The 11153-nt window shown below is 37.5% G+C and overlaps 1 protein-coding gene across 5 annotated transcripts in view; it reads right to left on the bottom strand.

Moving 5' to 3' along the window:
• Positions 1 to 3253: 3253 nt before the first annotated feature.
• Positions 3254 to 11153, bottom strand: part of AP2A2 (adaptor related protein complex 2 subunit alpha 2) — a 48764-nt gene continuing 40864 nt past the window's right edge. For all 5 annotated transcript variants that reach the window (XM_030038624.1, XM_030038626.1, XM_030038625.1 and 2 more), the window contains 7 exons: positions 10596 to 10678; positions 9726 to 9815; positions 8747 to 8870; positions 7834 to 7950; positions 7558 to 7627; positions 6761 to 6895; positions 3254 to 5946 (listed from right to left, as the gene is read on the bottom strand). In XM_030038624.1, coding sequence (XP_029894484.1) covers positions 5869 to 5946; positions 6761 to 6895; positions 7558 to 7627; positions 7834 to 7950; positions 8747 to 8870; positions 9726 to 9815; positions 10596 to 10678 — 697 coding nt within the window. In that variant the 3' untranslated portion in view covers positions 3254 to 5868. The remainder of the gene's footprint in view (positions 5947 to 6760; positions 6896 to 7557; positions 7628 to 7833; positions 7951 to 8746; positions 8871 to 9725; positions 9816 to 10595; positions 10679 to 11153) is intronic.

Raw genomic sequence — 11153 nt, 5'->3', positions numbered from 1 at the left:
TTTTATTTGGCCATCTGTAAGTAGTGGTATTTAACTCTCACACCTTTGTAATTCAGGGAGAAAAATGTGGTTGGCATCTATCCAGCAATATAATGTTGCAGTGTAAGCCAGCTAGCTACAAACAACACTAATAAGGTCATTTAGTACTAGGGATTTACAACTTACAACAACGGATGTTGTCTCACTTAAAAAAAAAAAACCAAAACCACAACTTCATTTTTTTTTTTTTTTAAACAAAACAGGGACCAATACTGCAGTTTGGGGGGGCTTTTTTGTTGGGTTTTCTTGTTTGTTTTTGAAGACAGAAAAGGTCAGTTAGACCACAAATACCTGTTTTCAAATAGCCAAGGCAGCAAAGTAAGAAATTTGTCTCACCTAAATACATAATGTCACTTCAGTTGTCTCATAATGTTCTCAGGGATATTTTAGTTACAAGCGTGATGTCTGGTTGGTCATTAGGAGACTACTCAGAGAATCAAGGCTTCAGTAAAACTAAAGTCACTGCAACAGTGCAGCAGAGTTCACAGTTATTTGGGAAAAAAATTAAAATTGTTATATTCCAAACAATCCAAGCAAATTACAAAGTTCAAGAATAGGAAAGAAATGAAGAGTTTTGCTTTTGCAAAAACTAATTTAAATTAATGTTGAAGCTAAAAGCTATCCCCTTCAAAGTGAGTTCAGGTATCTCCCAGCATTTTGAAGACTGAGTAATTGACTTTGCATCTTGAGAGTTTTCAAAAGGGTTGTGAAGCCTGGAGGAAGATTTTTAGAGTTATTAAGGTTCATCACAATCACTAAGAAAGTTGTGGTTAAAAAAAAGTTTTGTTTGAATTGAAACCAAGCAGACTTTTCTCCCCTTTACAGAGATTTTTACAAAAATATTTTTTCTGTAACTCTTGTTCCAATAGCTGAATTCTAGCCTACATTTATACAACTATTTATACAACTTCCCACTGACCAAAAAAACCCCCAAAAGATAGGAGCAAGTCCATCAGCACAGTTGGCCGAATGCTGTCAGAAAACCAACAGTATAACAGAAAAACAGTACTATCAGAAGAGAATCTAAATCTCATCTGCTTATTCAAGCTATCACTTCACCAACCTATTCCTGTTAGTTCAGCAAGATACGTGCAAATCTACCTCTGCTTTGTTAACTGACCTCACTCACAGCCTAGAATCAACATTACACAGTTGTGCAGTTGTCAGCTTAGATTCTGGTGCTGACAGTTCAGAGTAAGAAAGGGATTTTCCTTCCTCCAGGAACTGTGCAAAAGGAACATGCACAATTTAGCATCTTTGTTAAACAAATCATACCAGAGACCTTTTTGCAAACTCTAAGTAGTCCAGTGCACAGCTTGAAAAAAAGTTTATAGTTTATGATTTTCAGTAGTGCGAAAGGAGAATAGGGAAATCAAATCCTGTTAGTTTTCCAGTAAGGTCTGAGGTCTAACAGCTCTAAGACCTTTGAAAAGTCTCTGAACTCCTGCAGTAGTCATCATGAGAACTTAAGAGTCAATTGCTGCTCTGTTTGTAGTTCTGTAGTTGACAGAACTGTTGGAACTCTAAGGATTGTGCTCTTATCTCTAAACTTTCCACCATAAGAAAAAAAAATATGTTCAAATACTTGAAAAGCTGCAAGCCTAAAATGCTATATACAAATCATAACTGATCCTCCCTCTCTTCCAAACAGGTTGAATGTTGAGAAGATGATGGTCAACACAGCATGTGGCTGCTGTAGGCCACTGCAACTTCTTAAGAAGGAATTCCAACTACCATGCCAAGACCCAGATAACCCTGGAAGAAGGCTCATTACAGAAATAATTGTATTTGGTGGCTGTGTTTGTAACTTTGACAGTTGCATACACTAGCCAGACCTCCAGATGGCCTCAGATACCAATTTTTTTTTTTTTAATTAAACACTGATCACAATTTAACACTTCCACAGTGACTGCTCATTGCTGGGAGTTCTCTTGTATTGATTACACAGGATAGCCTTGCAGTGCGGCTTTGTGACCAGCTACCTGGAGTGTCAATGAAGTTAACTGATAAAATTATTCCTGATCAGGAAGGGGTTGGGGGTGCAGGGGAGGGGAAAAAAAAAAAAAAAAAAAAAAAAAAAAAAGAACAGGCAGGGTGGGGGTTGGGAGGGAAGACCATGTCAGACTGTCTGGCCTTGCTCAGGGCAATATTTAACCAGAGGATAACAACTGACCTAGGCACTGTGCGATAATAGAAATTTGACTTTTGAATAAAGTAGAAGGAATTGAATTTGCTAACTTATTTCTCATCATTTGACCAATTATTTTAACTGAAAATAGTCTGTTAGGTTCACTATAGTTGAACCAGGACCTGTGGAATAGCCCATTACTCCACTGGGAGAAGAGACTAAAAGGGAACAGGTCACCTCAGTAAAGCGGACACAAGCACTTGTGCTTGCCATCCATACACAGCTGCTATCAGAAAGCAAAGTACTACATGAACCAAAAGCTAATTGTGAGGTTTCTATATGCACCCTTAGTGTGGTGGGACATTTCTAGAAACATCATTAACACAGACATATAGTGGCCTTCAGACAAAGCAGAAATTTGCAGGGTATTTCTCTGCAAGAAATCAAAGACAATATGTGTCTGACAGGACACAGGTGGCTCACTCACAAGCCAAGGTTTCTACTTGCTGCTAGTATTCTTTGCTACTTTGTTTGCAATTCATTGAAGAAAAAGTTGTATGAATGCACAAAAGCTCAATGGTGCCCAGGTGCCTTTTTTTTTTTTTCTTTTAGCAAGTTTTAGAGAAGTGCTAAGAAGCTGAAACATACATTTAAAGCTTGAGTGAGGTTATTTAGCAGTTTAGATACTCTTCTTTTACAGCAACATCAACTTTTTTACAAGTCCTGCCTGTGTTAATACAAGTGCATGCTTCATAGCCTCAATTATACCCCACTGTTACACCAGTTTACTGCAGCATGCACTATACTTACTGTTGTTAAACACTGTATGAAGACAGATGTTACATCAAGTGGGTTTTTTTACAGCATATTTGTAACATGTGACCAAACACACCAAAACAAAAAGCCATAAACAAACTCAGTGGGGGAGCAGAAATCTGCAGGCCAGATAAGACTCAACTGAACACAACCCACCAGTAGTTTGCAGAAAAGAATTTACCATTACACATCAATTGTTGTTCCATAACAACCATTTCATGCAAGTATTCTTTACAATTCCATGCCCCCAGACAAAAAAGGACAGTTAGATTACGGTTCTAATCATTTATTTAATCTTAATATGTTCTTCTGATGAATATAGTCTAATATATAGTCTTCTATATGAAAATTCTCCACTTAATTTGACAAGAACTTTGTTTTATACAAATAAGACAATCACCATAAGTATTACATACTGGAGTGTAGGTCAAGAATGAACATATGCTACCTGTTTTGCTATTCAGTTATTTTCACATGTCAATGCCTGAAAATACTGTACTTAAACAATAACACTGTTTACTGCAGAAATTACTTTGTCTGCTTGACAGAATACATCACTTTGGTAAGTTAACCATCACTCACAAAAAAAATAATCAAGTATTTGTCCTCAATTTGTTCACTTTTCTGCTCATGGCTTCATTGAGCTGACGTTTAATACAAAGTGTGAGCAGTCATAAGCTTAACACAGTCACCACTGAAAAGACACTTTCCCTTACCCCCATCCTTCCCATGTTTTTAATGCACATTTTAGCACAGCTTGAACCAAAGCAAAGTGAACTGAAGTAGTGCAGTGTCTCAAGGTGTCCTTTAACGAGGGCACAGAACATTTTCAAGGGGACAAGATACACAACAGGATTTGAAAACAAATGAAACAGAAGCTCCTCCCTGTCTTTGCTAAGACTCCCTTTAGTTCAGCACATCAGATTTTTAACATAGCAGCCAACAGCATGATTAAGATAATGGGAGTAATAAAGAGACATATGGCATCCAAAGGACAAAACATAAGGTAGTCCATCAGTACTTTGCCAACTGCCCAACCTGACTGCAGGAACTACTCATGAAGATTTTCAAAGACAATGTGTGTGATCAAAGAGTCTTGATTAGCTACTTGAAACACCATAAAACAGCCAATTGTTCAAGAGAATTTTTGCAGAAACACCAGGTCTATAGCCAAGTTTTCAGTCATAACATCCACAGTTACCAGCCATTTCTGGAAAAACAAAAACAAACAAAATCTCCCCAAATCCACACAGCACAGCCAAACCTTTGTGCCTCATTTTTCACTTGCACCCAAGTACGATCACTAGCCTTCAACCAAACCAAATTAATAATCACCCAGTTCCATCATTTAACTCAAACCACTGAAGAAAAAAAGCAAGGCACACTCAATCAATGTAGAATCCTGTCCTGTGCTGTGCACTGGGCAGCATGACAGGAGCCTCATTTATATGTATTGTCAAGGTCATCACTATCACTCAAAGTTTATTTCATGGGCACACTTGGCTGTATGTGCTGTGAGACACCAGTCCCAGGCTTCCTCTAAATAACCTTGAGGAAATCTTGATCTGAGGTTCACTCCTCATATCAGCAGTAGCTGACTTCATTCATCGTGACCTGCAGTATTTGCTGACAACTGCCCACAGTTTCCAACTGCACTACCTCAGCTACTTTGTTTTAGAAGCCTTTGTTGCTCCTCAAGGCTTGAAGAGCATGAGCCAAAGTTGTGTCCACTTATTTCTGCAGAGAGGCTGCAAAGAGTTTGCTGATGTGGAACAAGTTACAGAGGCTTTGGTTGTAAAAACCACTATAAAAGCTGAACATTCTGGGGCCTTCTACTCTCAGTCTCAACACAAGTCTTCTACACCATGTTGGATATTTGTACCACCACTGACAGACAGGAAACTGTTCAGATATCAGTTATTCAACCTCTCGAGTTTTAACATTACTGTGCACTAGGGAAAAACCCTATTATTTAAAGTTACATTTCCATCTGAAATAGTGCATGCCTTACAGCCCTTCAAGGGCCCATTTCTTCCCACTTCCACTTTTATACAGTACCAGACTCTGCAATTAGTTATATCACATCATTAGAACTATTACTTACTAAATCTGATGGGAAACAGAAAAGAAAACACAGAACAGAATATTTAACTTCAGTTTGACTAACAATGGACAAGCATGTACTCATTCACCCCCTACCAGAGAAGCTCACCTCATTATTTGAGATAAGCAGAAGGATTAAGAATACCTTTTGTGTTCAGTCCACTTTCCAAAGATCAGAAAAACATTAAGATGTAAAGGATTACAAGATTAATACTTTAAGACTCTGGTTCTGTGGCATTTTTCAAATACAAAGATTGGTGACATGCAAATGTTCACTTTAATCAGATTCAAACACATCTTGGAATCTGCCCTTCCATCCAGTACAAGGCTTGTGGCAATGTTCAACTTTACAAAGTTTTGACTCTACATTAACATCCGAATTAACCATTACATCGGTTTCTTTCAGCTCAGAGCAGAGGGAGTACCTGTTAAAGGCACTAAGGGAGAATGTTACCAGCCATTTCCAGTTGAAATCCTTGGTTACCTCATATAAATCAATTTCCCTTTAACAAGTTTAAAAGCCTGACCTCTGCAAAAAGAAAAAGCACAAAACAGCACTCCCACCCTTTGTGTAACACACTAAAAGCCATTTTTAATGGGAAAAGTCACTTCCCTGTACTGTACATTTTAGAGTCTTAATTTCAAACAAGGGTCAAGTCCTATTAAGGCAGGGAGCCGGTATTGGTTAACACTGCAGTACTCAGACAGTGATGTACAAGACATTTATTTGCAGTATGATGACAGCGATATAAATGGAAAAACGCAAACTGACACGGTTAATATTAAAACTGTTCTGACAGCAATTCACATAATCTCTGAGATACAGCTTCTTTACTTGTTCGTAGTGTGAGCCTATACATCTGAAAAAGAACATAAAATATTATTTACTTTTTAGACACAGTTTGGCATCAAATGAACACACAGTCACCTAGCGAAAGCTGACAGTTACCTCTTACTTGATTTGTTAGATTTGGTAGGAAAAAGACCTCAAGTTAAAACATTCAGAGGCAGCCAGCCAAGTAATACAGCTTTTTCAAACCATAGGCTGGAGCACACCTTCAAACCCTTGTTGAAAGTCACCATTGTTCTAAAATTTTTAGGCTTTAACAGCAAGGTGTTGTCCAAAATTTTTCTTTAAGAGGAGTAAATGTTGTGGAAAAGTCTAAACACTCTCTACCACCACTTCTTCAGAAGACAGGAGACTTACAACCCAAAACTTATTTTTAGTCCTCAGTTAACTTTGGCAAAACCTCTATCAAAATGCTTGAGGAAAAATATTCTTAGCATTATCTTTGTTTGCTTATGTTTTCTCTTTTAACCAATCATTCTTTTATTCATTTAAAATGGCAAAGGTAATTATACTTAATTTTGTCCCAAGGTGCATAAAACAGAAACATTAAACATTTCAAACCTTCAAAAGAAGATGAGACTCCACAGACAGTCTGGAATAATACAATGATGTCTTCCAACAGGAAAGAGAATTGCTATGAAGAAGCAGCTTACCAACTGGGCCAGGATTAGCTGCTATAATTTCATTTCATGTTGGAGTCTGCAGTCACAATTAGCTATTGCAATAGTGATTTTAAATAAATACCTTAAGAAGTTTCAGATATACACAGATATTTATTTCAGACAAGAACTTGTATTTAAGCTGTAGATACTTAAACAGATTACCTGTGCCTGGAGGTTGGGTTCAAGGCGCAGCAAGCATCCAATCTGAGTAGTTTTTGTATGGATGATACCAGCACCAACAAAGTTAGCAGGATTGGGATCTACCTCCTCAAGTAGGGCTGACCCAAAGCCAATTATCTATGAAAGAAGCCCAGAAGATTTAGATGTTGGGACAGCAGGACATCAATACCAATTCTACCCAAGCACAGCCACCACCAACTAGCAAAACAAGTAGAAGACTAATTTTTATTTGAAGTGTTCAAGACATTAAAGAATTATCCAATACCAAATTTATTACAACAGATTTTTTGAAGTGACAGAGTGACCCTGATAATGAACTGTTTCTGGGAAAAAAAAAAAAATATGGTTCTTCTCAAAAACAACCGAGAAATAAGTTAAATTCAACGTAAGTCTCTCCTGTTTTTGATAAAGCTATTTCTGTCTTACACTAGTCACTTCTGTTTTGCCTAAGGCAGCCAGTTCTACAAAAAGTCACTTGGTTTCTTTTCTAACTAGTAACTCTGGTATAAATTAAGGCTTGAAGTATCTTCCAATTCAGTTTTAAGCACCAAATTGGTGTTTTCTTAAATGCTTCAAGTTTTCAGCTGCTATTGAAAACTATCTAATTCAAGCCACACTGAGAAACAGTCCATTTAACCCAGCACTGCCAAGGGTCTGTTACACAACATGGACTTACGCTTTAACAGGATGATCCAATTGCCATACAAAACAAGACGTACAAAGTTTGCTTATAGCACTACCCTTACGTTATGAATTAAAGACACCATACTACCACCCACCTTTGCTTTTGTGATCTCTGCATCCATCGGGTGTTTTGCTTTAAAGATATTCTGTACTTCTTGTTTTGGACTGCAAGACAAGGCAAAATGAATACATGGTATAACACCTGTATTAAGTACAGCATTGTTCAACAGCAACTAATTATATCGGGAGAGCTTGTAACTCACAGGATTAAGTATGGGATGGGGCATGCAGCAGCTACATTCACAATATACCCGTTTTCTTCTCTTGGCCCACCACAAGAGCCCCAAGCTCAAGTACAGACAAAGTCTTACTTGCTCAGTTGCTTCCAACGCTGAAAAAAGTCTTGAGAAGACATCTCTGTCGGCTGGAAAAATTTATTCAGTGTGATGGGTAATTTTACCGAAAGGTTTTGAAATGTTCCACCATACCTGCATATGGAATAGAAAGAACACGGTGTATGCAGCACAGTGTCAGCAGTCTCTCAGCATAAATCAACCGAGCAATTGAGGATGAACACTAAGGTGCAACTGTTTACAATTAAAATCCATCAACTGCAGATAACACTATTTCTAAGATACAGTTTTAATCCATTGTTTAATAAATTTATTTGCTCTGCTTAGATGGCACATGAAAGTGAACTGGCAGAACGCCTAATAAGGATCTCTCAGTTTCAGCATAAGTTGTTATCTTTCTAGATAGCACCCATCAAAGAAGTGAAAACACATCCCTGTGAAAACATACCAGTAAGAACCAGTTTAAACTAGAATAACAGAATGTAGCCCAGAAATCAGGATTCCCCAAAGGCTTATGTTGAGTGGACATAACAAGATTCTATTTGGCTGCATGCATTTCCAATCCATGTTGTTTGCAGAAGTGTTCTTGGTTTCCAGAGGGGAGACATTACTGCATATATTCCTGTCAAGATTTCTTAAGCAAACAGGAAGACTGCTGTTTTATACAGATCGCAGAAAAAGAAGTCAGAGACATTTTATCAGTAGTGGCTTCTTGATTAGTTTTTCTTTTTTTTTTTTTTTAATCACATTGTTCCAAGTGGATTCCCTACCTCCCCTAGTAGCTTAAAGCTTAGCTAGATCAATTTTTCAAGTAAGTCATCCTCTGACTGAAGTGTAGAATATGAACACGCAAAGCTGTCTTGGGTAGACAAGGCCAAATCTAATATCTTTCACCTAATTAATTCACTAGCATTTGAATCCTGTGTTTTACCTGAATTGAATGTTCAGGATTGGAGCTTCCATAAAGTCTGACACACATTCAATGTTCACAACCTGTTGAACCTGTGCACCTCCATCCACTGTGGGGTCAACAGGTTTTGTCTGAAGATTCAGGCATAAGAAGTGGTTAAGGAAACTGATCAATGAATTGATAACTTGAAAAAAACCCCGCAAATCCTCCAATAAGCTACATGAGGAATTAGCATCGTGTCCATTCATTCTCTACATGCTACTGAATATTCAAAGCTCAATTCTTGTACAGCAAAAAAGTTTTGGTGGTTTTTTTTTTTTTATGTTTTGGTGTCTCTCCCCCCCCCCCCCCCCCCCTCCCCTGACACACCTATTAGCAATAACCCCCACAACTCTCAGTTATTTGGATATTCTTAAAAAAAGATGCTCTCAAAAAGCTATGAAAGCACTGAATTCACAATAAAAACCACTGGACTATCTCGTTTCAATGTGAACATTACAGTGACACTTTGAGTCAAACAAGCTTGATTACGTAGTCTCCCAGAAATCCTAAATTTGCAATACCAAGCGTTAAGGACAAACTGTAAATTAAGAGCTTATTTTAAAGCATCATCATCTTTATGTACATGTATTCTTCTACCTCCATCTCAAGTCTGAGGTTATCTGCTAACACAGGGCTTGAAGGACACCACATCTATACCCCTGCTACTTCATGACCGTGAAGAAAGCTACAGAATTGCATTACGCATTTGTCCAGCCTAATTTCTCCTTATTTCAACAGTAAAATTTGTGTTTGTAACCAGAACTTTAAGGAAAGAATCTTCCATCTCTGCGCAAGACTTGCTCTTTCTACAAGAACTTCAGAAAGTTATCAGCAAGTTTATAATTTCTTCATGTTCAAGGACACCATGTCTTGATCCAGCAGCTATATTAAAATTCTGTGTGGCATAAAACACAAAACCCAAGTAAGAACAGACACAGGCTACTGCATTTAAGGATATTTGACTGTAGGTCATCTGAGCAGATTACTGTTGGAGTAAAATTCAAGAACTGTGTTGATGTCTTATTACCATAGAATATGAACATACGTCCTAGAAAGAAAACAAAAGACATCAGGATTTTTAGGTATGTCATATGTAATCATATTGAACTACTTGTGCTTCAAGTACCTAATACATTGTCCTTCTACCTTTCTTTAAAACAATGTTTAAAAAACAAAGCATAATTCATATGGTTTATCTTACCAAGATATTAACAGTTCAAAATTAAATAATAGATAAAACAAACTATCAGACCTCTCCCACAGTAGCCATCACACAGGCAGTTAAATAATCAGCAGAAGTCTTTTAGTTGCCAGAGAACATTACTTTCTATGTAAAGAAGCTATTATGGTACCAATAGTGATGCAGAAGGGGAGAAGTAATCAATCCTAGTGCTGGTCTGTGTTTGATTCCCAGCTCTTTCCTAGATGTTTTTAGTATCTTGTGCATTAATGTACTATGCTAGACATGTCTGAAATGTCTTGTGTATCATATTATAATAAGCTATACTGTAGGATACAAAAGTTGAGGAGAATGGTCCTTTATAACCCTGGCTGTACCAGCCTTACAACTAGGCAGGAAGAGCTGGAGCTTACAGTACCACTTAACACTCCCATTTCATCTCAGCTACCAAAACAACCAAAAAGTTTAAGGAAACAAGAACCCACATAGAAGCCAAGGACACAAGAACAGCGAAGATCTTAAGACAGGTTAGGTCTGAAATCACATTTCCCTCTTAGAGTAGCTGAAAAGCAAGTCCTATGTGCAATATCATGCTGGCATTGCCACTGATAACGCAGACAGCTAATCACCTGGTCTGAAAGATCTTACCCAGGTTCTGTCGAAATTCAGATTTCAATCCAATTTGTAGCAACTGATTCTCAAATAAGACCCCGTTATTTTTACACACAAACCTAGGGGAAGAGAGGGAAAACGTGTTTTAAATTGAGCCATATTAAACAACACTTAGAACCACAAAATTCAGGGTTTATACAGAGGATGAAGATTGTGGTTAACCTAGAGTGCATCAGTCTGAGAGAGAGGCCTTTGCAGAAAACTGCAGTTAGAAAAGACAATTTTACAACCAAAACCACCACTTGTAGGACACTAAAAGAACTGAAGTTATTTGATAGGATGTCTGAGAAACTATGAAGGAAGCCACAATATGCTAGATACACACACAGAGTCTATAAAGGACCAGGCAACAAACTAAGATTTTTCTTATTCATATTCTTGACAACTTCTGAAACTCATTAGGTTGGTGCAGAATTGAAAAGTTTGAAGCTTTGACTGTTTAAACCTGAAAGAAAAAAGAATCCCTTGTTTTATCAGTTTTATATCACATAAGTCAACTGAGAGCTGTACTATATATTTTTTTTTTTCCATTTC

Source organism: Aquila chrysaetos, chromosome 16, assembly GCF_900496995.4.
Source record: "Aquila chrysaetos chrysaetos chromosome 16, bAquChr1.4, whole genome shotgun sequence".
NCBI classification, from domain to species: Eukaryota; Metazoa; Chordata; class Aves; order Accipitriformes; family Accipitridae; genus Aquila; species Aquila chrysaetos.
Note: the sequence above shows the minus strand (reverse complement) of the source record. Positions and strands in the feature narration are given on the sequence as shown.